Source organism: Guyanagaster necrorhizus (assembly GCF_019112545.1).
Source record: "Guyanagaster necrorhizus MCA 3950 unplaced genomic scaffold BT62scaffold_3, whole genome shotgun sequence".
Taxonomy (NCBI): domain Eukaryota; kingdom Fungi; phylum Basidiomycota; class Agaricomycetes; order Agaricales; family Physalacriaceae; genus Guyanagaster; species Guyanagaster necrorhizus.
Window position 1 is genome coordinate 1880650 of NW_025064882.1, and position 21884 is coordinate 1902533.

The 21884-nt window shown below is 48.1% G+C and overlaps 8 protein-coding genes across 8 annotated transcripts; 4 read left to right on the forward strand and 4 right to left on the reverse strand.

Moving 5' to 3' along the window:
* Positions 1–150: 150 nt before the first annotated feature.
* BT62DRAFT_1072059 (uncharacterized protein) lies at positions 151–1952 on the forward strand. Its single transcript, XM_043178826.1, has 2 exons — positions 151–519; positions 582–1952. Exons 1-2 carry the CDS (start codon positions 213–215, stop codon positions 1790–1792), a joined length of 1518 nt encoding a protein of 505 aa, XP_043044999.1. The 5' UTR covers positions 151–212; the 3' UTR covers positions 1793–1952.
* Positions 1953–3632: 1680 nt separating this feature from the next.
* On the reverse strand, positions 3633–5237 carry BT62DRAFT_984593 (uncharacterized protein; the record flags this gene model as incomplete). Its single annotated transcript, XM_043189870.1, has 7 exons — positions 4984–5237; positions 4805–4931; positions 4625–4755; positions 4448–4578; positions 4388–4397; positions 3898–4338; positions 3633–3859 (listed from the first exon to the last, which is right to left on the reverse strand). The coding sequence occupies exons 1-7, from the start codon at positions 5186–5188 to the stop codon at positions 3633–3635; spliced, it is 1272 nt and encodes a 423-aa protein (XP_043045000.1). The 5' UTR covers positions 5189–5237.
* A 142-nt stretch (positions 5238–5379) lies between these two features.
* BT62DRAFT_984594 (uncharacterized protein) lies at positions 5380–7057 on the reverse strand (the record flags this gene model as incomplete). Its single annotated transcript, XM_043189871.1, has 9 exons — positions 5380–5779; positions 5863–6010; positions 6063–6193; positions 6249–6410; positions 6471–6544; positions 6594–6636; positions 6752–6846; positions 6903–6974; positions 7037–7057. The coding sequence occupies 9 exons, from the start codon at positions 7055–7057 to the stop codon at positions 5380–5382; spliced, it is 1146 nt and encodes a 381-aa protein (XP_043045001.1).
* Positions 7058–7166: 109 nt separating this feature from the next.
* Positions 7167–8487, forward strand: BT62DRAFT_991041 (uncharacterized protein; the record flags this gene model as incomplete). Its single annotated transcript, XM_043190263.1, has 4 exons — positions 7167–7324; positions 7380–8164; positions 8230–8268; positions 8365–8487. The coding sequence occupies exons 1-4, from the start codon at positions 7171–7173 to the stop codon at positions 8485–8487; spliced, it is 1101 nt and encodes a 366-aa protein (XP_043045002.1). The 5' UTR covers positions 7167–7170.
* A 1586-nt stretch (positions 8488–10073) lies between these two features.
* Positions 10074–12576, reverse strand: BT62DRAFT_428404 (uncharacterized protein). Its single transcript, XM_043180863.1, has 3 exons — positions 11748–12576; positions 11343–11701; positions 10074–11289 (listed from the first exon to the last, which is right to left on the reverse strand). The coding sequence occupies exons 1-3, from the start codon at positions 12343–12345 to the stop codon at positions 10219–10221; spliced, it is 2028 nt and encodes a 675-aa protein (XP_043045003.1). The 5' UTR covers positions 12346–12576; the 3' UTR covers positions 10074–10218.
* An 850-nt stretch (positions 12577–13426) lies between these two features.
* On the forward strand, positions 13427–16226 carry BT62DRAFT_428438 (laccase). Its single transcript, XM_043180864.1, has 19 exons — positions 13427–13671; positions 13722–13803; positions 13856–13909; positions 13967–14139; positions 14191–14210; positions 14261–14387; positions 14441–14484; positions 14535–14717; positions 14772–14774; positions 14845–14879; positions 14933–14996; positions 15045–15151; positions 15209–15229; positions 15283–15336; positions 15393–15404; positions 15451–15648; positions 15703–15829; positions 15894–15912; positions 15987–16226. The coding sequence occupies exons 1-19, from the start codon at positions 13550–13552 to the stop codon at positions 16126–16128; spliced, it is 1587 nt and encodes a 528-aa protein (XP_043045004.1). The 5' UTR covers positions 13427–13549; the 3' UTR covers positions 16129–16226.
* A 349-nt stretch (positions 16227–16575) lies between these two features.
* Positions 16576–18595, forward strand: BT62DRAFT_991043 (SecY protein). The gene is made up of 8 exons (XM_043190264.1): positions 16576–16594; positions 16649–16716; positions 16766–17045; positions 17117–17739; positions 17797–18012; positions 18070–18241; positions 18303–18322; positions 18372–18595. Exons 1-8 carry the CDS (start codon positions 16585–16587, stop codon positions 18414–18416), a joined length of 1434 nt encoding a protein of 477 aa, XP_043045005.1. The 5' UTR covers positions 16576–16584; the 3' UTR covers positions 18417–18595.
* A 342-nt stretch (positions 18596–18937) lies between these two features.
* BT62DRAFT_978261 (uncharacterized protein) lies at positions 18938–20847 on the reverse strand (the record flags this gene model as incomplete). Its single annotated transcript, XM_043189335.1, has 12 exons — positions 18938–19063; positions 19113–19180; positions 19236–19284; positions 19336–19419; positions 19467–19592; positions 19645–19760; positions 19808–19847; positions 19898–19940; positions 19992–20012; positions 20065–20225; positions 20280–20409; positions 20522–20847. The coding sequence occupies 12 exons, from the start codon at positions 20845–20847 to the stop codon at positions 18938–18940; spliced, it is 1290 nt and encodes a 429-aa protein (XP_043045006.1).
* Between the last annotated feature and the right edge of the window lie 1037 nt (positions 20848–21884).

Genomic DNA, 21884 nt, shown 5'->3' on the forward strand with positions numbered 1-21884 from the left:
GATTTCCTCATGACCGTTGGGAAAGTATCGAAAATTGCCCTTTGAATTTGCTTTGAATTGCCTTTGAACACTACAAATTTAGCTAGCGCAGCCGCCGTTCCGGCCACCTGTGGCGACGCTGACATAATTATGACGGAGTAGTGCCGGTAACTTAAGGTTGCTCGTCGCCTACCCTGCTTCACGTTGCTTTCCGCCACGATTAACTCGAATATATGAGCACACGGCCGCTCTCCCTACACGTCTCTGCTCTTAGTGATGGAGAGTACGCTGCATATACCTCAATTCTCGATGGCATCGCCCCCGCAGACGACGAGGACTTGAATGTGCGAGAGACTAGAGCATGGTTAAGGGGACGGTATCCTGATGCCCCAGTGGATGACGTGCTCAAACTTTTCTCACCAAAGCTGGCGTTAAGAGATACGCTGACGAGAGGACAATTCTATGTCGCGATGCGACTTCTCGCGCATGCACAGGTGGAACCGGGGCGAGAGCTGGATCGAGGACTAGCATTTATTCAGCGTACGTACAAGTATCGGTCAACTCTTACTTTATTTATTTTACTGACTAGTCACGTTTTGCAGCCCAACTGCTCTCACCACCGTTATCAACCTCACCGCCGCCGCGAACTAATCCATTCACGCCTGGGCATCGCCCCAACAATCCTTTTACGGCGCCTCCGTCGCGAAGACCATCGACGACGTCCTTGCCACCGCCACGAGCATCTTCTAACTCTCCCACACGGCCACCACCTCCGCTAAAACCGGCATCGACGTCTCTTCCTGCGACACCAGCACGTCCAACGGCCAGATCTACTTCACCTAACAAACCGTCTACATCTGCTCCAGCGCCAGATCTGCCTCCGCGTAAGCCCAGTAAGCCCCTCCTTCCCCCTCCAAAGAGATTGCCCGTCGTACCACCGAAGCCATCCATAAATGGCCCAGTTATACCCCCGAAACCTCTGTTGCAGGGCAACGGGAAAGTGCCGGTTCATACGACAGTATTAATGAAACAAAGTCTGCAAGCGAGTAAACAAGGGAGTGCGATGAAAAAGGCCGAGGAGATGCTGGAACGAGAAAGGGTTATCGGAGTGCTCAAAAGCTCTTCCAACCCTGTGCCCTTGCACAAGTCAAATAATCCCTTCCCAGTAAGAAAGGCAGGCAGTTCTAGTTCCGACAGCGGTAGTGCGAGTGGAAATCCTCTTCCCAGTCCACCAATGTCTGTTAGCTCGCTGGAGCAAGTCGCACTAGCCACGGCCAAATCGGGTCCGCCTCCACGACACCCAGCGCTAAGTGAAGATGGAGGTCGACCACCACCTCGTCATCCAGCGCTCAGCGACGACGGAATCATTGGACGTGGACCCTCGAGCGCCTCAATTGGTACGTTAAGTCGGAGCAAGACACTTCATCATCACTCGTCCTCAACTTCCTCCATGGGTCTCAATACATCCACCATTGGACTTGGTGGCCGGAGGAAAAGACCGGAAAGTGTGCAGGTACTGATGGCACAGGAAGCCGAAGAAGGAGCAGCTTTCCTGTCGCGCCATGCTAGCATAGGCCCTGGGATTCAGAAAAAGCTTCAAGGACTTATGGAAACCCATGAACGGAGGGAGCGGGGAAAGCGTGGCATACAGGAAGAGAGAGAGGGTCTGATGGAAGAGGAAAGACTTCCGAGGGGAAGATGGGATAATAGCGCTGATAGTGCTGAAAGTGGGGCGGAGACGCCGACCGTTGAACCCGACAGAGACAACCTGAAGTGGCCAGTCCAGGAGGCAGAGGGATGGAAACGGCTATGATATTATGTCGCTAGCTTTGGAGAGGTGTTCGTATTTGTTTTGTGCCTCATCATGCCTTGTGTCTAACACAATATTACTTATCAAGAGAGCCTGCGGGCCTCATGTATATTATTAAATAATACTCATACTGGAAGTGCCGCGCAATCTAATTGAAAGTTACAAGGATAACGGATACAATGGTCATGTCAAGAGAAGTGCCTCCTGTAAATGGTTCATAGCGATGCAATCATCATCAATCAGTAAGTAATTCATTGATAAAGAGATGCTGGCAGACATACCCAGGCCCCAGATCTCCACGAAAACCAAAACCATATTCTGACAGCATCGACCTGAATGTCGTACGTACAGCAAATATAACCTGGGAATAGCGAAAAGTTGTATTCATACCGATTGCTTGCCTTCTATATCGTAGATATCTTTATCCTTGATTGATATTTCCACAGCCACGACCTGTCAAACATCGAAACGATCACCAAGAGGGGGAAAGGGAATGGTGGTGGCGCATAGCGTGTCGCGCCTTGATCCCGACTGTGGCAGTGATTATTCAATTGCTTCGCAGTTACCGTCAAAAGGCAGAATAACAGAGAGATTCATGTGTAGATAATCATTTAGATCGCAGAGTGGAGGATACTCAATGATACCGCTTTCGAGGACCACATCTGTTCATATATTATGCGCATGCGTCTGGGAATGCTTTCGAATGGTTTCACGCAGCGTGAACACCATGATTGATTAACCTCAAAGAACCAAGGAATGCAAAAGAACATCGAGCGGACAACCGCTTTGGAAGCGTAATTCCTGTAAAAGAGTTAATGAGACGCGAACAATGCCTGTCAATGGTAGATATGAACACTGGGAGTAGATACCAAACTTAGAAACGGCTCAAGCAGGAGGGTCAAGGAACCGTTGAGTAACCGGTGTCGCTACAGCCACTTAAAGGAAACTGCACTCTTACCTTGCTATTACTACGTTGACACTTTGTCAAGCAAGGGATAATGTACACTGCTGCCACTCCGTCCGAGTCCTTTTCTACCACGTTCTTATCGCTCAATCGAGCTCCTGAATTTTGAAAAGGACGTAAGAGATGTTAAACCAGATTCGTATTATGGGTATTACAGCACTACGGGTGGACTGCCGCTCCAACATTTGTTCTAGGAATATTACTGGGGAAAATATATCGTCACATTCGACATCAGTATGACGCTCTTGCCACCGCGTTCCTGTGGGGTTTGCTGGTGCTGCCAATTTAGGGCCAGAAGATCGAAGGATGCATTACTAGAGCCCCGCAACCCAGCCATGTTCCAACCCGAACCTCGATTTGTGCCCTTTGCTTTTACTGGTATTGAATATGTTTCCTTCTCCTGAACGAGAAGATACACCCCGTTGCCGGCATCCCGGCGTCAAAGGCAGCTGTGCCGTCGTCAGAAAACAAAAAATGACAGCCCATCTTCCGACCTGCGGAAGGATACGCTGAAGCTGAGGCAGGATTGAAACCTGACTGTGGATATCTCTATCAAGGCCAGGGTACATGGAGATGGTACCTTGTCTCTGTTGTAAGTATCTCCGCTTCCTGAATGTGGCGTGGTGACTGGACAGATGTTTTGAAGGTAACAGAACCGGATAACGCGCTGCACCTCATTGTAGTAGTTGGCTGTCTATGGGATGAGGGTAGGAGTATAACGGATCACTGGAAAATGAGACGATGCATTGAACCTGTATGACAATAATAGCAACCTTTGTCGTGTACTTCGGCATAAGGAACTAGTTGAATACGTCTCAAAACACTTGGATCAAAATAGTTTGTGAGAAGCTAGTATTTTTTCATCAACGCACTAACCAGTTAAACATCCTGTACGGCCTTTCCATCTAGCTTGTACACCTTCCCTCCCCTCATCACAAAGCTCACTCTATCCAAAGTTCCTTCAAAATCATCCTCCAAATTCCCTTCCAATGCGACTAGATCAGCTGCCCAGCCAGCTTTGACGTTGCCAAACCATATGTCATTATCTCCTGATGTTCCGTTCTGACCCCCCTTCCAGTTTATCGGTCTGATACACTTCCAACCGCCTAAGGTACTCCACCTCAGCACCCTTTCCACGGTGCACCAAGTCTGACCATCAGCTTCATCTCCAGAGCATTATCTCCGTGAGGAAATGGACCTGTATCTCCTCCACACGAGATATTATCCATTCCCATCTTCAACGCTCGCTGGAAAGACGTCCGTGCGTCTTCCCATCCCTGGGGACTATTGTGTCGCATTTCATAATAAACGGCAAGGGTAGGAATCCAAATTGTTGACGGCGAATTACAGAACGCGTCCATTAAGGAAGCGTCTTTGTACATTTGGGAGCCATGCTCGATGGTGTTAGCACCAGCCTTTAATAGATTTGATACCGCTTCTACAGTTTTCGCGTGTCCCGCAACTTTGACACCAAGGGCATGTGCGATATCGACCATGACTTTAATCTCACTGTACATGAAAGTAGGCATGGCACGAGCTCCGATGGCAGGAGAGACAGACGCGACTCTAGAGCGCACGGAATAGTCTAGGAACGTGTCATTAGGATGTTCTTTGTAGGAAAAATCACAGCGCGCCTGCATAAATCTAACAACAAGTCAACAGAGGTAACGAAACTGGGTGATTGGGGGAAATACCTTGATCCAATCTACGCCAGCGCCGACCTGCCTTCTGACGGCTTTGACACATTCGTCTATGCCATCAGTGACCTCTGCCCCGGTAATGCCTTCTACGCCTTCACTGTGAGGGTGTATCGAACTTTTCGGTCCTACAGCATCTTAGCTCTTCAGTGCCCATTTCGAGGCGCCACGCACCATAGCTTCCGGTGGTGACAAGGGCACGATTGGCGCAGAAGTATCTCGGGCCAGGAATGATAGGATCCGGGCCAGCTAGACATCGACGCAGCGCGAGATCAGCATCGCCTGCTCCCTCTGTTCCCAGGTCGCTAAACCAGGACTCAGGCTCAAGTGAACTTAATAACTGGACATACGTACCGAACTGTCGTGAATCCTGCCATCAAGGTCTTTCTGGCGTGAACAGTGGCCCTGATGGTGCGTTCAGCGAGACTCTCCTTCGTTAACTGATCCGTCCATGATGTCTCTGAATACGAATGAAGGAACACTAGCGGAGCTCGTCACTTGGAGATGAATTCCGGACATGAAGCATCGCATACTGTAAACATGAGCGTCCACGAATCCAGGCAGAACGGTGAGATGGCGAAGATCAATATCAACGGATCCAGTCGTATAGTCATGCACATCAACAATCAACCCAGCTGTTTTCGATACGACGATGACTTGACTTGCAACGAAATCTTCAATGCTAGGGTCGAAAAGGCGACCAGCAAGGATAGTGAAAGTATTCCTGTTGGCATCCATCGACAACGAACTTGCTCGTGGTGCAGAATATACATGGTTGATGACAAATGTCGATGGCTTGCGTACGGAAAAATCGCTTGACGAAATGCAGAGACTCAGCAACGTGATGCGTTATTGCAATGGGAATTATTACGACTAAAATACTTATGGCCTTGAACAAAATGCTCCATATAAACCCAAGTGGAGCACGCCTACCTCCCCCAGCCAAACCACCCACTTGACTTCCCATCCTCTGTACTCTTGCTGCTCTGCTCTCCCAGTAGCGGTTCCCTTTCCCCTGACCTGGGCCTGACAGTGATTTCTAGCACGGGCCTTACCCCTGCTGATCTGACGTCGGTTTCGACCGCACTCTCCAGTTCGCTTGCCAGAGCGACCCTCACGGCGACCTCATCTTCGCCTTCACCAATGACAAGCCCGGGCATCCCTTCAGGCAGAGGAGAGTATTGCTGTAGCGGGGTTAACGGCTCACCAAAGTCGTCTATGTGGAGCCTGCGTTGCCTAATCTTAAACACGATGCAAAGCGTCAGGAGAGTCCCTTGCATCATTCCAGCAACAGCAAAGGTTATCCATGAAGTCCAGTTTGTGCCGGGTCTGATGGAAAAGTCACATTAGCGAGAATATATAGAAGGCTAATGGGAGGAATAAAGAGACAGAGAGATGGGGTTTTAATTCACCTCAGCGCGATACTTAATACCATTAACACGGCACCAGGGCTTTGAATCAGCATCATCGGAATACTAAGTGCACCGACCAGCCGCGCGCGCCAAGTGTGTATTATTTGAGGCGCATATTGGATAGCCGCGAGGAGTGCTGAGGAAATACCTACGACGATAAATAACATTAATATGGTGCATCGTATTAACAGGCAGCGTACCAAGAAAAGTAGCCCAATTAGCCAACGTTTTGTCCATGTGCTCCGGTGGCGTGAAGGGGTCGATGGGAGGAGATGCTGACGGGGCAGGTGACGTGAGAAGGAGGAAAAAGGTCGTGAACGTTATTATTACACTAGATAATTTATATTCAGATGATCTGAAGCACTGTCCACGCGCGGGTTACTCACAAGTGAGCCGCCGTGATCCAACTGAGCACTATTGATTGGCTCCACTCAGAAGTAAGTGTTGGCGTCTTCACTCTCCTATGTATCGGGCGGGAATTGTGCGCGTCGATATCTATCTCCAAGTATTTGAGATGGGGGGGATAGTATATCATGTATAGAACCATTCTGGACATGGCAGAAGTTCCCAGTCAGTTGTAACCAGGTGCACCAGAACGCGTAACTCACATAAACGTAAACATGGCCCATTGCAGACCGACCTGAATGACGCCAGCTGTCATTTCGAGGCAGGTTCCAAAAGTCTGTATACAGCATCGAGCAACGAGAAATAGGAGGAGAATGGAGACATACAAAGAATGGACAACATCGGACGATGCCCCATTGCATCGTCACCCTAAATCGAGCGAGGCATTATTAGCTCTCAATTGAAGAGAACGTAATGCAGAGGGTGGAATAAATGGAGAATGACCGGAATGGACCAATGAACTGTTGGACTGAAGGAAACGCACATGTTCAGCAACCCCGAGGCAGACGATGTACTGCCCAACAATAGAAACCAAGGACTGAAACCTTCTGAAGAGCGTTTCTGTATGATTCTCAAGTGCTGAATTCGCTTTCCGTGAGTCCGACCAGCAGGATCTGAAAAAAAGGGAGACTGACTTGGGGCACATAGGAAATGACGAGGCCAGTACAAAGACCAAACGTCAGTGTTGCCGTGAACCAGTCATGTTTCTAAATAGATAATAGATTTCCTCGTAAGAAGAAAATGCACATGGAAATGTCGACGTACTCACAGGCGTACAGCTCTCCGACATGACTTGTAGGACAGCGAGAGTACCGAGACACGTGTGCCGCGGCCCGAGTTCCGCCACAGATAACCACGTGCCCCGCTGTGAAATACAAACCCTAACCTCACCACCAACAATTGATGCCGCCTCGTTCTACTCCTCCACTACGCCATTCTTTGTCGCCGTCGCCGTTCCCCCCAAATGATTCCGCGACTTACAGAGACTTGCTACTCTTTGAAGAACGTCTCAAGTCGAATGCAGCCTCTCTGCAAGCTCGAAAGTCGCGGTACCAGCGTGCGTACACGTCACATCAGCCGCAACACTGACCCATTGATTCTCCTGTCCATAGTATTCTTGCTGCAGTTACTGCTCTCTACACTTTTCCTGCTCATTGAGATTGTCCTTCCTCCTGAATCATCTCTTCTGCTAAATCCGTACAGAGCAATTCATGCGTCTCTGTTCAGTTCACGTCCAGACTTCCGGCCCCCAGTAGAAATTCCGTTCTATCCCTACCTTCCCACCACTCTACTGCTTATTTCTCTGACTACGCTCGTTCTATTCTTTGCTTCGGGAATGTATTCGGAGAAGATTGCCTACGCCAATAAGTATGTCCCACATGCCAATCGAGCATTGCGCTCCTTCAACATGTATCTCAATGTACGGAAACCCGGATGGAGTTTGTTCTTCTGGCGGAAACCGCGTGCCCATTCCCCACCACCTCGATCGTCCAGCCGTGGATCCAGCGTGCCCATTGCCCCCATTCCCCCTTCCTCTAACCCTCGTGGCGAGCTCATCTTTTCCTCGCGCATATCTCAGTCATTCCAGGACTCTTATGGTCGCCATCGCGCAACATTTGAACGCAAAAGAGCGGAACGAGCCAGACAGCAGAATTCTCAGACTTGGCTGGGAAAGTTTACCGCTTTAAAGTTTTGGGACCGCAGCCCACTGCCTGTGTTGGAGGCCACGCCGACACATGTGCGGACAGGGGGCACGCGGGGAAGGATTAGTAGGAGTGGGACACCTCCCATAGGTCGGCAGGTGGAGCGGGAACGGGAGAGGTCAGGTTCTCCGCCACTCATGTTGAGGGAGAGGGAGAGGGGTCTGAGGCCGTCATCGCTTGGTGCCGGGGGTAGTGTATCGAGCGATTCTGAGTAATGTGTTCCCTGTAAAGTGGACTTTTTTGCTGATATTCTTTCAAGGCAACTATCCCCCGTTTAACTGCCATCCTCGAAAACAATGTGAGCATTTATGAAGAGCTGTATTCATTGAATTGAATTGCCATGTCTCAAGGCTAACATTTGGGTGGGCTTGTTCGACTGTTGCTGGTGCCGCAGATTTTCTCCATTGATCTTCACAAGGTGTCTGTAGGAGGTTATCCCCTTGGAGCTGCGATCCTCCTGGTCAGTAGTCTGTTCGCACATTTATCAACTGGGGTGTCTGGCGCGGAACCGGGCTAGAACTTGACGGTTACCGTCTGTCATGTACATATATATGACAACATTCCAAACATTTATTGCATTTCGGAGACGGCCTTTCCATTGGGGCGTACAAACGACGATTATCGAGGATCCGCAGCTTGAAACCACAAGTCAGTTTTGGTTAACCAGTCGGTGCTAGCCAGCTACGGCATCAAATCAGGATGAGAATTCCGTGTCATCCGCTGGCATTGTACATGTCTGTCATTCATGACTTACCGCAGTTGGTAGAGTTTCAGAAACTAACTTTCTCTTGGAGGTTTATCGTGAAATAATGGGGTTTTAACGACCCGTGCTTGCAGGTCTCTTGTGGCGACTCAACAAGATATTCCTAACTGTGGTCGCGCTCATATTAGGAATAATCTATCTCTACACGCATGTTCCAGAAGGTGTACGCGTCTTTATGCCCACATTTCTGATTCCAACGGTGATTAAACTGCTCAAGTTTTTATTCGGTTTTGTAATTCTTTGTAATTCTAGAAAGCTCGTGCTGTCTCCAGACCTCCGTTCAACAGACTATCGAATGGGAAACCGTCGATCTCAATGCCCTTGATCGACAATGCTTTTATTACATTACTATTGATCGCAGCGCCTTTTCCGCAATTATTGCCGATGCCTACCTTAACTCCATTCTCCGTTATGGAAAGCTGTTCTGGCTGGGAGCACGGAAGTTGGTGGACACGACGTAACCACTAAAGAAGGCGAATCATAGGAACTAAAGTTCAGAACCGAGACCTCCATGAGGGTATGGGTGGTGCTATTATCAGCAAACTGTCAATCCTTCAGCCTACGTACGAAGATTGACGTCAACATTTAGAGAAAAGGGCGACAACGTTGTGGAGTTAAGCATAAGTGAATCAAACGAGCGAGAATTATGCGGCACAGGTCCTTATCGTAGTACTTACTACGTAGTGGCCTGGGGTTGTTTGGACTAGCATTGCCATATCGGGGCCGCGATGTGGCTGTGTAAGGCAAAGCCGTTCACTCTTAGTGGTGGAAGAGGCATTACTACGATACACATGGTCAGTGAACAAAAATGGAATGGTGTGCTGCAGCCATGCGCTTTGTGGATCTATTTTTGGGTTCCAGCATGCCTGTCTGAACAAGTAAAGTGAAATATTGAGTAAAAATATCGTGCCTACCTCGTTGGATCATCGCGAGAGCAACGGAGAGAAACAATCACCAACTTACAGTATAGAATAGAAGCTGATGGTCGTGAAGAATCATTCACGGAGAACTTCCTGGATTCGCTAGGAACCCTACGGTATTTGAACCTTGCCACCCCACGAGGTATGCTAGAGGGACCCACAAGCACATATAAGGCGCATCTTACGACCACAGAAAGTAATGAATTATGGAAGCTTTGTACGGTCTGAGTTATCCAACAAAAATAATATGTTTCTAAGCTAGCGCCTCCGCACATAGCTAAACAACTTACAATCAGAAATAATGTTACAATTTTGTTGATTCGAGGTATTAGCTTTAGCTCCAAAGGGAGATAACATAGGTATAAGAAATAAAGTAATGCAAAGCAGCAAGCCTTACAATAATCCCAAATAAATAGAAAAGGTATATATCAGAAGAAGAAACGGTATCATCAAGAGTGTATGTAGTGTGATCCGCACCCAAGACGGTATACAAAGAGCAATTAAAGTTTTAGTCCTGATGTGATGAAACTCAGAGTGAGATGGTAGATTCTGGTAGATTGCCAAACTATACGCCGAAGCCAGAGCTAGTCTTTCTCAAAGTCAGGGCGCGCCATAATCGCTTTACACCACTGCTACTTGTTGGGCTTGAGATGTTGGTATTCGATTTTGATCGGATTGGCGGCATCGAAATCGGAGGAGGCGCATTATGCCCACCTTGCATTGGTGGGTGGTCTCCAATACCGAGGAGTAAGAGCGCCTTTGTCCTCGACTTGCGACCTTGTGTGGACGGGGACCGAGTAGGCGAAGTAGGTGGCGAGCTAGACATGAAGGAGGAAGATGAACGTAAAGATGGACGTGTGGCGATATCAGAAGATACGACCCATGAGGATGGACGATGATTGACCGGAGAACTTGGAGCAGAGAGGGAATGTCCAAGGGTGGTCTCATCCGCATCTATGGCAAGGAAGCTGTGGGACTTGCTCTTTACGACTGGACGAGCCGCAAGGAAGGACGGAGGACAAGCTATTGGACTGAGATTAGCCGGCATTGCAAGGGGAGTACTTATATAACTGCCTTCTGTGAAGGTGGGCGAAGGGGTCAAAGCACGTAAGCGCGCACCAGTTGAGGACGCAGGGGAAATCGAGGATCGAGATTGCGAAGTCGGTATTGAAGGAATAGGAATGACAGGGGGAGGCACTGGTTGCTTTCTGATGGTAGGCTTTGGCGTCGTTGGAGTGGGTGGCGTAGGCGTCTGGCGAACCAACTCAGTGGTCAAACTGGTGCCACTCTCAGGGACAGGGTATTCATGCTGATCCTCGGATGACGTGAACGACAGGAATGAGAGTCCTTTCATATGTTTTGATCGTGGCACCGGGGCGACAACATGTTCTAAGACTTGGGATGACGACGCTACAAGACGCTCCACAGGCACCGATTCAAGAAGGAAGCCGAGAGGAAGAGGAGGCCCGGCATGAGGCGAATGAGCTGCGGCATCTGCAGCCACCCTTCCGTCTTCGAGAGAGGTGCGAGGCCTATTCTTCGGCGAACCCCCGGATTGTGACCTGGCTCTCTTCATGATAGTCGACAATCGAGGGAGTGAAGATGTGCGTCGAGGGACTACAGGTGTAAGCGGTTTCTGAAACGGCATTAGAGATGTGTCAGAAGTGAGAAAAAAATGTAAATACCCACTTCAATGATAGGATCAGTGTGATCTACGTCCGACTTGGTCGAAGAAGCTGGTGTTGGTAGTGAAGGGCTAGATGAGACGGAATCTGACTCCGATACCGAGACTACGTCTGCCTCCTTGATTGTACCAAATTCATCTTGGATTTCAGCGATAACGTCACACTCGGAGGTAGAGGTAGAAGTGGACCGTCTACTGCGAAAGCTCCGCAATGAGCGTAAGCTTCGGGATGAACGGATGCTAGGTGCGGAACGCGTAGAAGTCGGCGGTACCGGAGGGGGTGAAGGAACGGAGACATTCGGGGACTTGGAAAACATAGAAACAATGGACCTGCGTCTTGACACCGTTGCCTTCCTGTCTGTGTCTATACCTTGGTTAGCTGAATGAAAGCTGCCGAAAATAAATCGCACCAAAGGTTGCTGATGAAACTTTGGTGTGCCCATCTACCGATGCCGAAGCCATGCTTCTTCTTCTCTCTTTCGCCGATACTGGCATTACGACATCAGGTGAAGCCAAACTCAGCCTAGAAAACTTAGGAGTCGTGAGGTAAGGATTAGCGGTAAGCCACGACTGGTCCGGAAGGGATGTATATGATGTAGACGGCGAGGATGGAGTTGATTGGGATGTATAAACCCTGGGAAAGTGCAGGACTTGGGCATGAGGTGACAAAGAAATAAAGCTATCGCGAGACTTTGAACGATGTGAAGCATTGTGAGGCGACAGAGGAGGCGAGGGTAACGAGGATCTGATGGGTATCACAGGGGGGTTCGATATTCGCTTGGGTAACTGCAAAGGAGCGACAGTGAGCGAGGGCAAGTCTGGGGTGGAGGATATTCTATTTGGCTTGGCCTTTACCGCGTCCAAGGGCGACAATTCGAGCCTACCATCGGGTGAAAGGTTGAACGACGGCCCTGCCAACGGAGAGGAACGTAGAGGACGACTAGAAGGAGGCGTCAGACTGTGCCGCCGTGAAGGAGGTGCAAGACAGCCCAGGGAGGTCGCCGCCATCGTGGACAGGGAGAGGAAGGAATCTCCTAAGCGCTGCCTCGCTTCAGTGCGTCCAAATATAATGGCAGACAGGGGAGATTCGGCATCACGTACATCACGATCGCCCCGCCAAACACGTTAACAGCTCGGATAATGTCGTAAAAGCAAATTGGAACGTTAACGGGTACAAGAAGGCCTTGAACTTGAAACATTCTTTGGCGGACTCGTTCCGTTTCTGATAACAGATCGCATCCACTGCATGTCCAGGGGATTTCTAAACCCATGTCATGCAGGGCAGCGGTGTCGCTGGTTCACCAACTGCGAATAGCCCTATGCTTATAGCACAAATTCGTTTGTTGCAATTGGGAACACTAATTAAACCAACAGTTGGTTAGTTCGTTCCCCCAAAAAAATTACCTGGCCAATGGAATGCCTGGACAATCAATGGGCGCTGATAGGCATCTATCGCTGGTCAAATAAAGTATGTGTCATCACATACTAGCAGCGCGACTTGTGTTGCGATCTTTATGCGGTGTTGAAAAATTCAAATCAACCAGCGGCACCTTCCGGGACGATGTTGTCTCAACGCTTTCGATTCAAACAAAAGGCACAGCCACAGCCACCACTCAATTCCGCCGACCATTCCTGAGTGTCGACCTTCTTGGCAGACATCTTTCTTCGAACGCGATGATGCGCTCATCGGATGCAGCTGGTGCAGGAATTTCGTATTCCAAGTGCCGAACATTCTCGCGGTTTCGAGATGCTCTCCCATGACCACGACGTGTGGGAGGAATGTTGCATCATGCTCATGTTTTTGTTTCCTGGCGCTCCGGTGCCGAAAAAAATTCAAGTTGCGATGCGATACTATCCTCCACGAACATCGCATATTCTTACAGACTTAATACCACGACTAATCCGGCTTTGTCTTGCGTGGGTTTACAGGAGAGGCAATGTCATGCTAAGCATAGAGAACCACTAGGCTGACTGCATCGCTTGCTGCGTCGAAGATCACGAATTTGCCTCAAAGTCTTGGCTTGTGAAGTCAATGTCTCTGTCTCCGCGTCCTATTGGTTTTGCCATGCTTAACTCTTTCCGTCGCTTTGCACTGGGAAGATGGTATATCTCCTTGAGAATTCAGGTCCGCAAAATCTCACAATTCAATATCCTGCAGTATAAAGGACTTGCCAACCATCCTACATAAACTATCATTGAATTCACTTCGAATATGCTGAAATATCTAGCCATTCTCATCTTCCTGCGTCTTGCGCCCCTGGTTCGCGCGAGCCAAGTTCATTATAACTTAATCATAGGGAATGCCATTGCTGCTCCTGACGGCTTCGAGCGCAAGCGAGTCCAGCTATTACAATTCCTTCCTTCGTTTCCTGACGTAGAGTTAGCTCCGTTTTGGCCGGGTTCACATCAGACACATTGCAATTTCCCGGACCCCTTATCACGGCACAAAAAGGCAATATTATAACGGTCAGTCGACGCTTTTGCCATGCTTAAGCCTAGTCCTCATCTATCACGTTAGGTCAATGTCAAAAATGAACTTACTAATACAAACATGCGTGCAAGTACGAGCATTGTTTGTATCTCTCCCTTGATCATTACCGCAACGCCATTTGACGCGTGGTTGCTTCAGAACTGGAGTGGGCTTCTTCAACTTGGCCATCCCGAGTTTGATGGTACAAGTTTCGTGACACAGTGCCCAATCGCACCTAATACGTCTTTCACCTATAATGTCGACACCGGAAACCAGGCGGGAACCTTTTTATATCGCTCAGGCCTTGGTGTTCAATACGTCGACGGTTTGAGGTGTGCCCTTTTTCTTAGAAATATGGTTGCTGAGACTCAGAGTCCCCTCAGGGGTCCTTTAATTATATATGGTACGGTCATGCCTATTTTCACCCTGCGGCGGGCTACACTCGCAATATAGATCCCGAAGATCCTCACCTGAATTTGTATGATGTCGACGACGACTCTACTATCTTCCAGCTCGGCGAATGGTACCACGGATTCTCCACCGACGATTTCAACATTTTTCAGGAAACAGGAAGCATTCCGTGAGTGGCTCCTGCGGCTTGCTTTAGCTTCCGGCCGATCCTCTTTTTTCTAGGATCTATGACGCAGGACTCATCAATGGAGTTGGTAGAACGCAGGGTACATTCGTATCATTTTCATCATATGAGATACTATCTAATGTTACATAGGTGGACCTGAGGTCCCATTTGGGGTGTTCAATGTTGTTTCTGGCACTCGGTACCGCCTTAGGCTCATCAGCAACGCTCCTCGTGCCGTGTTTGGATTCATCATTGACCAGCATAACCTTACAGTCATTGAAGAAGACGGTATTTCTACTGAGCCCGTAGAAGTTGAAGGGCTGGAACTCTACCGTAAGTGATTCAGATTGCATCTATAGGACATCTGTAACTGACTGTTGTACGTAGCCGGTGCGCCAACCCTTCTTCCTCGTGTAATGCTAGTCAGCGCTTTGATTTTGTTCTTATCAAACGTCCGTAGGTCAACGATACTCGGTCGTATTCACTGCCGATCAGGTACGGATTCTTGCCTGGACATTAAATCTCATCATTATGCCAACGTAAAACAGGCCGTTGGAAACTACTGGCTTAGGTCTATTCCCCGCGGTGGAACTCAAACGAAAAACCCCAACTGTGGGTGAGCTCTATCGAGTGAAAAATTTTTGTACTGACGGGACATAGTGAATGCTACTCTTTCCATAGCTATCGTTCGTTATGCTGGCGCTCCCTTTGAAGACCCGACAACATCCCAGGCAAACATCACTTTGCTGAAAGAAACACAACTCCACGTGTGTACCATGCTCTTTCAAATTGCGTTAGGCGATGCTGATGGTTTCATTTCATAGCCTCTGATCCATCCTGGAAGCGTAAGCGACGTGCCTTAGAGCAATGAAAGGTACAGAATCTAATTTCATTGCAGCCAGGTGGTCCTGACGCGGAGCCGGATGTCAACATTACGTTGAACTTCACCACGGTGCGTAAATCAATTTTGTCTCATGTTTTCCTGGATCACAGAAGGCATTGTAATAGGGTGCTACAGCGGTATGTGGAAGAGGGTTTGTTTAGCCTTGTCTCATGCAGCATTTAGACGAATCCACTGGATACATGGCATATCAACGATATCTCCTACAAGGATCCTCCCATCCCCACGCTTGTCCAGATCATGAATAACAATGACACTTTCCCAGAAGACAGCCATATCATAGTCCTTCCACCAAACGCTTTAGTGCAATTGGTGATGCCCTTGGGCGAGGATGGTGGCGGTCATCCGATGCACCTTCACGGGGTAGACTTCTTATCTGGCATCGGCCCTAGAGAATCTAACCCGCTCACTTCACAGAGCACGTTTGATGTCATTCAGCCCGGTGACTCCGGTGGGGTAATGAACTTTATCAACCCATCTAGGAGAGACGTTATCCCTGTTATTGGAGATGTAACAATCATTAGGTTCCGGACTCCTGCTGTTGGTGCGTGTGATCTTTATCAGATATACGATTTTGACCAAATCTTGTTCTGCCGGTGCGGGTGAAGGCATTTTCCACTTACACTGGTGAGCTGGCCCTCTTCAACTTGGCTTTAATATGCCTCGAAATTTATGACTGGTGTGTGCCTTCGATTTCTTAGCCATATTATCTGGCATGCCGAGGCTGGTCTCCAAATGACACTTATCTCTGGTCCCAATGCTATTCGAGAAAGCGTCAGGCCAAGTCCTGAATGGAATGACTTGTGCCTCAAGTACAACAGTCTAGCAGCGGAATTCCAGTGACACGTATTGGCAATTTGCATAGTCTGAGTCTGTGACAAGTTCATTTTGTAGTGTGCCGGATGTAAAATATATGAAATATCATTTCTGACGTGCTTCCATTTACCAAGACACTGTGATATGAACTCAGAAAAGCATTCCTGGTAAATAACTGTTTTGGGTCAGACAAAAAAAGGAAAATGGTTGGAATAACATTGATTCAGGTAAAATGAGTCGGGATTCCCTTTAATGATAAACTAACTAAAAGCCGAATTTTGTTCTGGTCAAAAGCCTGTGTGAACATTTAATCTGTATTCCATGTTTCCCTTAGATTTTGAAGGACGCGAGTTAACCTACTGTCAGGAGTGTTAAAGGTAGAGTGACGTGTTCATCACGTGTGTGATTTGATTATGTAAGTCTGCCACGTCCGCCTTTGGCAGGAAATTTAGTTGAGGACTACCACTCTTCGTTTTCTCTATCATGAGCGGTTGTGGGTAGAGTCTATATTTTCAGTATTCGGTTTCTAACTATATCTCTTCGACAGTTCGGTTTTTGAATCTTGTCCGTCCTTTCCTGCCCATCCTTCCAGAGGTCTCCTCGCCCGATCGCAAAGTATGTAGCCGGACGTGTTGTGGAAGTATGCAACTCATACTGTTTCCAGGTTCCATTCAACCAAAAAGTATTATGGACGGCTGTTAGTCTTTTAATTTTCTTGGTGTGCTCCCAAGTACCCCTCTATGGAATCATGTCGTCGGACTCATCGGACCCTCTGTACTGGTTGCGAACCATCCTTGCCTCGAACCGTGGAACCTTAATGGAATTGGGCATCAGTCCTATCGTCACATCTGGAATGATCATGCAACTACTTGCCGGTGCGAACTTGATTGAGGTCGATTTCAGCTTGAAGGAGGATCGTGCTTTGTTTTCGGGCGCGCAGAAACGTGAGCGATCTAGTCCTTCTTCATCACTCCTGGCTGGAAGCGTGTTCATTTCTTTACTTAAATTTCTGTAGTTTTCGCTCTCATCATCTCGTTCGGCCAAGCGACCGTGCATGTTCTCACAGGTCTATACGGTCAACCAAAGGACCTCGGCGCAGGCGTCTGTCTTCTCCTCATGATCCAATTAGTTGTCGCTGCCCTCATTGTCATTCTCCTCGATGAGCTCTTACAAAAAGGCTACGGTCTTGGATCCGGTATCTCGCTCTTCATTGCCACCAACATCTGTGAATCTATCGTTTGGAAAGCCTTCTCGCCTACTACTGTCAACACGGGACGTGGCCCAGAATTTGAAGGTGCTATTGTCGCGCTGTTTCACCTTTTGTTCACCTGGAATGATAAGGGTCGTGCGCTGCGTGAGGCTTTCTGGAGAGATCGCCTCCCCAATGTTATGAACCTCATCGCCACCATTATTGTCTTCGCCGCTGTCATTTATCTTCAAGGTTTCAGGATTGAAATTCCTGTCAAGAGCAACCGATTCCGCGGTCAACGTGGCTCCTATCCCGTTAAATTATTTTACACTTCAAACATGCCTATCATGTTGGAGTCCGCGTTGACGTCAAATGTCTTCATCATCTCGCAGATGCTCGCCTCTAGGTTCCCTAGTAACTTCTTCGTAAAGCTTTTGGGTGTTTGGGAGGTTTGTAGTTCATAATATACCATGACCTCATTTTCAATACTGATTGGCGCGTCTTAGCCCCTGGAAAACTCACCTCAACTTGCAGCCACCTCCGGCATCGCGTATTACATGTCCCCGCCTCATGACTTGAAAGAGGCTATCCTCGATCCTATCCATACCGCCGTCTACATCACCTTCATGCTTTCTGCCTGTGCGCTGTTCTCCAAGACATGGATAGAAGTATCCGGCTCCGGGCCCCGAGATGTCGCCAAACAGCTCAAGGATCAACAAATGGTTAGATAGTCTTTCTCTAAATTCCCATTTCTCATAACTCATGCCGTATCTTCTTAGGTTATGGCTGGTCACCGAGAGGGCTCTATGTACAAGGAGCTGAAACGTGTCATCCCCACCGCCGCTGCATTCGGTGGCGCTATTCTTGGTCTTCTATCTGTTGCTGCCGATTTAATGGGTGCGATTGGAAGTGGAACTGGTATTCTGATGGCCGTCACCATTATCTATAGCTGTGAGCCGTTGTTTTCGCAATCGTAGCTATTCATTTGCTAATAATGCACATGCTTTTTTAGACTGGGAGACAGGTATGAGGGTAAGCAGTTGGTTGTTTCGGGTTTGTTCGAAATCTAACTTACTTTTAGGAATCCGGAGGCCCGGAAATGGCTGCTCTCGGAGATCTGCTGTAATTTTATCGTAGTAGTGAATGGAGTAAAAATGAGAATGGGCGCTCCTACAGAAAGTTCGTTATTACCCGGGCGTGGAACTTGGTCTTTTACGGGCGTTTCCTTTGTAAAATTGCGTGATTTCTGACCACAGACTGATGACCTAATACTTTGTCATGTCATTGAGATCATCAGTTGCTCGCATGAGTTTCTCGTGTTTCCACTGAAAAGACGGGTGTCGAATAACATGAGGAACCTTGGCATTCAATTGTAGACAGCGGAGACTTGGAGAGCAGTTATTGGCTGCCCCAAGTCATTAGTGTTGTAAGATCACTTGGTGTCACTGTACGGATTCAATAGACAATCAACATAGGTCTTTCGGCCTTGCTTTTGTGGCGGAGCTAATTTCAGAGCTGTTTTTGCCGCGACGCTTTAGATAACGCGTTCTAGTGCCCTGACTTCAACTTCAAGAGAGCGTAATGGATAAGAAAAAGACTTCCATTGCACATCAGCATGTCAGCTGTAGCATTTCAAGTAGCATCATATTAGGAGAACTCGACTGCAGGCTCGCTTACAGCTTCTCCATATTGGTTTTTGAAGAATAAAATATCACCATCATCCTCAACGAATGTGCATTGAGTAAATGATCTCCATAAAGCGAACAGTACACCCTGCTCATCGTCAGATCGATAATTCAGTAGGCTCAACTATGCCACTGACCGTAGAGTCGTAGTTGTAATACTCGCCGAGTACGGGCTTGATTGCTTCCGTCACTTCAGGAAGGTTATCTAGATTAAGGATTCTAAGTTGAAGAAGGAAACGTCGGAATACAGATAAACTCACAGAAGGGTACACTAACAAAGAAGTGGTGGGCCAAGTGGTTGGTGCTAATCTATATCGGGCTGTGAGCGCGAGTAGACCATAGCCTCATACAAGACCGCACATTATGAAGGAGAATTCTGCCAACCCATCCGAACAAGGGGCGATCTACCGTTGCCAAGGCACCGCGAGCGAACGTCCATTGATCCTGAGACGAATTAGCGAGGGAAATGAAAAAGGCTGATTGGCACTCACGCCTCGATAATATGGAATCGTGGGATCGCTATGCTGCAGATATGTGAACATGACCATCCTGGTGAGACGAGTAATTAGGAAACCGAGCAGCCTAATTTCGATGATAATATACCAGTTATGTTGGAACTGCTCAACCATCGGAATCAGCGCATGCAAATATGTCGAGATGATTGCTTACAAGCCAAGGCACAAAATAAAATTTAACGACAGATGTCCAACCAAATGTGTAGGTCAACCATGTTAAAATAGACAACATGGTACCAATGGCGATGTTTGACACGATGATCGATCGGCCTTCTCGTCATCAGTGGGAGACAGGACAGAGGCGGAATCCAACTTACGTTGTTCGGGTTTGAATAACAGGGACGAAGGTTTATAATGCTACAAGCCGCATTTTAGTTTTGCCACAGAGGAAGACAATATAGACTTGCACTTGTCCACGCCGGATATTTCGCGTTGCCTTTCCGATTATGTCTACAAAGTTTATGTTTTGATGGGAGGATGTAAAATGTCACAATTCCTCACAAAAGATATAGTTGAAATCCACTAAAGACTGGTTCAGCGCGACGCCGGTCGGATAGGACAGATGACAGCTCACAAGAATTGGCGCACAAATAGCTTGAAGAGTGTGAAAGCCGGTGTCTCTTCCAGTATCTCGGTGTAGTCCATTCGGACGGCCACTTTTCCATCCAGAAGTTTAAAATCTTTGCGCGTAGGTGGCATGTAAGTCTCGTCACGGTCCATATGGTTAGTCCCTTTCTAAAGGCAGTGTGAGATCATACGAGCGGGAAACAAGCGATGAGTAATGCCTACATGGTGCGAACGGTGCGTTGCACGCCACGCGTAGTAGGGAGTCAATACAACCGTATGGAGCACTATACCGACAATGGAATTCACGATACGATATGAGGAAATGGCATCATGGCCAGCCTGATGATTAAGCCTATAAGAGATAGAGCAAGGCAGGTTGTGATGCGCCACGTACTTCATGCCCTACAAGATAGTATGAGAGCACAATTCAGTGACGAACGAGTGGTATGAGATTACCAAGACACCAAATACCCGCGAAAGCAAAGCCTTGCCATGCCCAAAACGTGAGCCAGAGGAAGGCAGATACGAGACTATGAAGGGGTCTGTCATCAGATCCGCCAACTAGGAATTGGGAGATGACATCGATTCTAGTGGCAAAGAGATGAAAGGAGTAGGTTATGGCCAGATGCTTGAACACATAGAACAGTCCCCAGAATGTAGAACGTTCGAAAAGATGTTTTGGTACCGCGTCGCGGACATCCTTGAGAGTCACATTCGGGGGGGTGAAGATGGACCTCTTCCTGCGAGCCTCGTATTCAGGACCGTCCTGGAAGATCTGATACCAAGGCATGGTAGCTGGAAAGACGGAGCGGTGAATGGGTAAAGATGAAGCCTGCTTGTCATATATATATAGGCCTGGGCAATAATTGATTAAACTTGGATTGGGAATCATTAAAGACTCGGATCGTCCGTCGAGCGTTAGGTAAAGAACAGAGCATGGTCCGGCCATGAAGGACATGTCGTCGGAATTATCCATTATGATATGATCGGCGAAGGACCACTCCCATTCCGCCTATCAATTCGACCAACGACGAACATTAATTTCGGATTAGACTGCATGGTCAGCATGGCCTTCAGGCCCCAGGGAGCTGGAATGATACCATCGATAAAGGTTGCATTTTCCCCAACAATGTGATATAAGTCGGCATCATAAGGAATGGTAAGCAGGCGACAAGTTGGTCTAAGATTCAGTGGATCTCGGATGACAGAATGTCAACGCCACATAGACTTTTCCTAGCGTTCGGCCATGCGGCCCGGTCATCATTCAGGCGGAGACCGAAAAACGTTTACCAATGCGGCGACACCCGACGTCGGGAACACCACCATCACCAGAGAGTTATGTTCCTACCATGGTGACCCTGATAGGTATTGAAGGCAAGGTTGCAGTGCTTTTCTGCCTTTTTCTGTCCCTTTACATGTTTCATGGATTCTTCATAACCCCCGTTTTTGACGCGCAGCGATGCTATGATTGGTAAGGGCCGGTCGGCAATTTGGCCGCTGCACTCAAGCTGAACCCATTTGGTCTCGACTCAGATACTAGCCCATAGCTCACTAGACAAGGTACACTATTGTCAGACTTATTCAATTGAAACCGTAGGGTGTATATGTTAGCTAAACGATTTGTTTTGGCCAAATTGCGGAACTGAATACCAAGTTACTATTCGTTTCTTGGGTTCTCCATTTCATCTTGCATGGCCGATGTACATCCCTTTCTCGCGACATCAAATCTCCGGCTAACACTTTCTCATAGAACCAACCATCGGTAACATACCGTAACTCCTCGAATTTTAGTGTTCCTAGACCGGCTCGTTACAGAATTCCAGCCTG

Bases quoted from the DNA above. Each gene is read 5' to 3' on its own strand.
- BT62DRAFT_991043 (XM_043190264.1), top strand. The intron at 16,717-16,765 runs GTATGTAGCCGG...TACTGTTTCCAG, and splicing joins TCTCCTCGCCCGATCGCAAA to GTTCCATTCAACCAAAAAGT. The intron at 17,046-17,116 runs GTGAGCGATCTA...AAATTTCTGTAG, and splicing joins GTTTTCGGGCGCGCAGAAAC to TTTTCGCTCTCATCATCTCG.
- BT62DRAFT_428438 (XM_043180864.1), top strand. From the start codon at position 13,550: ATGCTGAAATATCTAGCCATTCTCATCTTCCTGCGTCTTGCGCCCCTG. The intron at 13,910-13,966 runs GTTTGTATCTCT...TGGTTGCTTCAG, and splicing joins TGCGTGCAAGTACGAGCATT to AACTGGAGTGGGCTTCTTCA. The intron at 14,211-14,260 runs GTACGGTCATGC...CTCGCAATATAG, and splicing joins GGGTCCTTTAATTATATATG to ATCCCGAAGATCCTCACCTG.
- BT62DRAFT_428404 (XM_043180863.1), bottom strand. From the start codon at position 12,345: ATGGCGGCGACCTCCCTGGGCTGTCTTGCACCTCCTTCACGGCGGCAC. The intron at 11,702-11,747 runs GTGCGATTTATT...ACCAAGGTATAG, and splicing joins AGTTTCATCAGCAACCTTTG to ACACAGACAGGAAGGCAACG. The intron at 11,290-11,342 runs GTGGGTATTTAC...ATGCCGTTTCAG, and splicing joins ACACTGATCCTATCATTGAA to AAACCGCTTACACCTGTAGT.
- BT62DRAFT_1072059 (XM_043178826.1), top strand. From the start codon at position 213: ATGAGCACACGGCCGCTCTCCCTACACGTCTCTGCTCTTAGTGATGGA. The intron at 520-581 runs GTACGTACAAGT...CACGTTTTGCAG, and splicing joins AGGACTAGCATTTATTCAGC to CCCAACTGCTCTCACCACCG.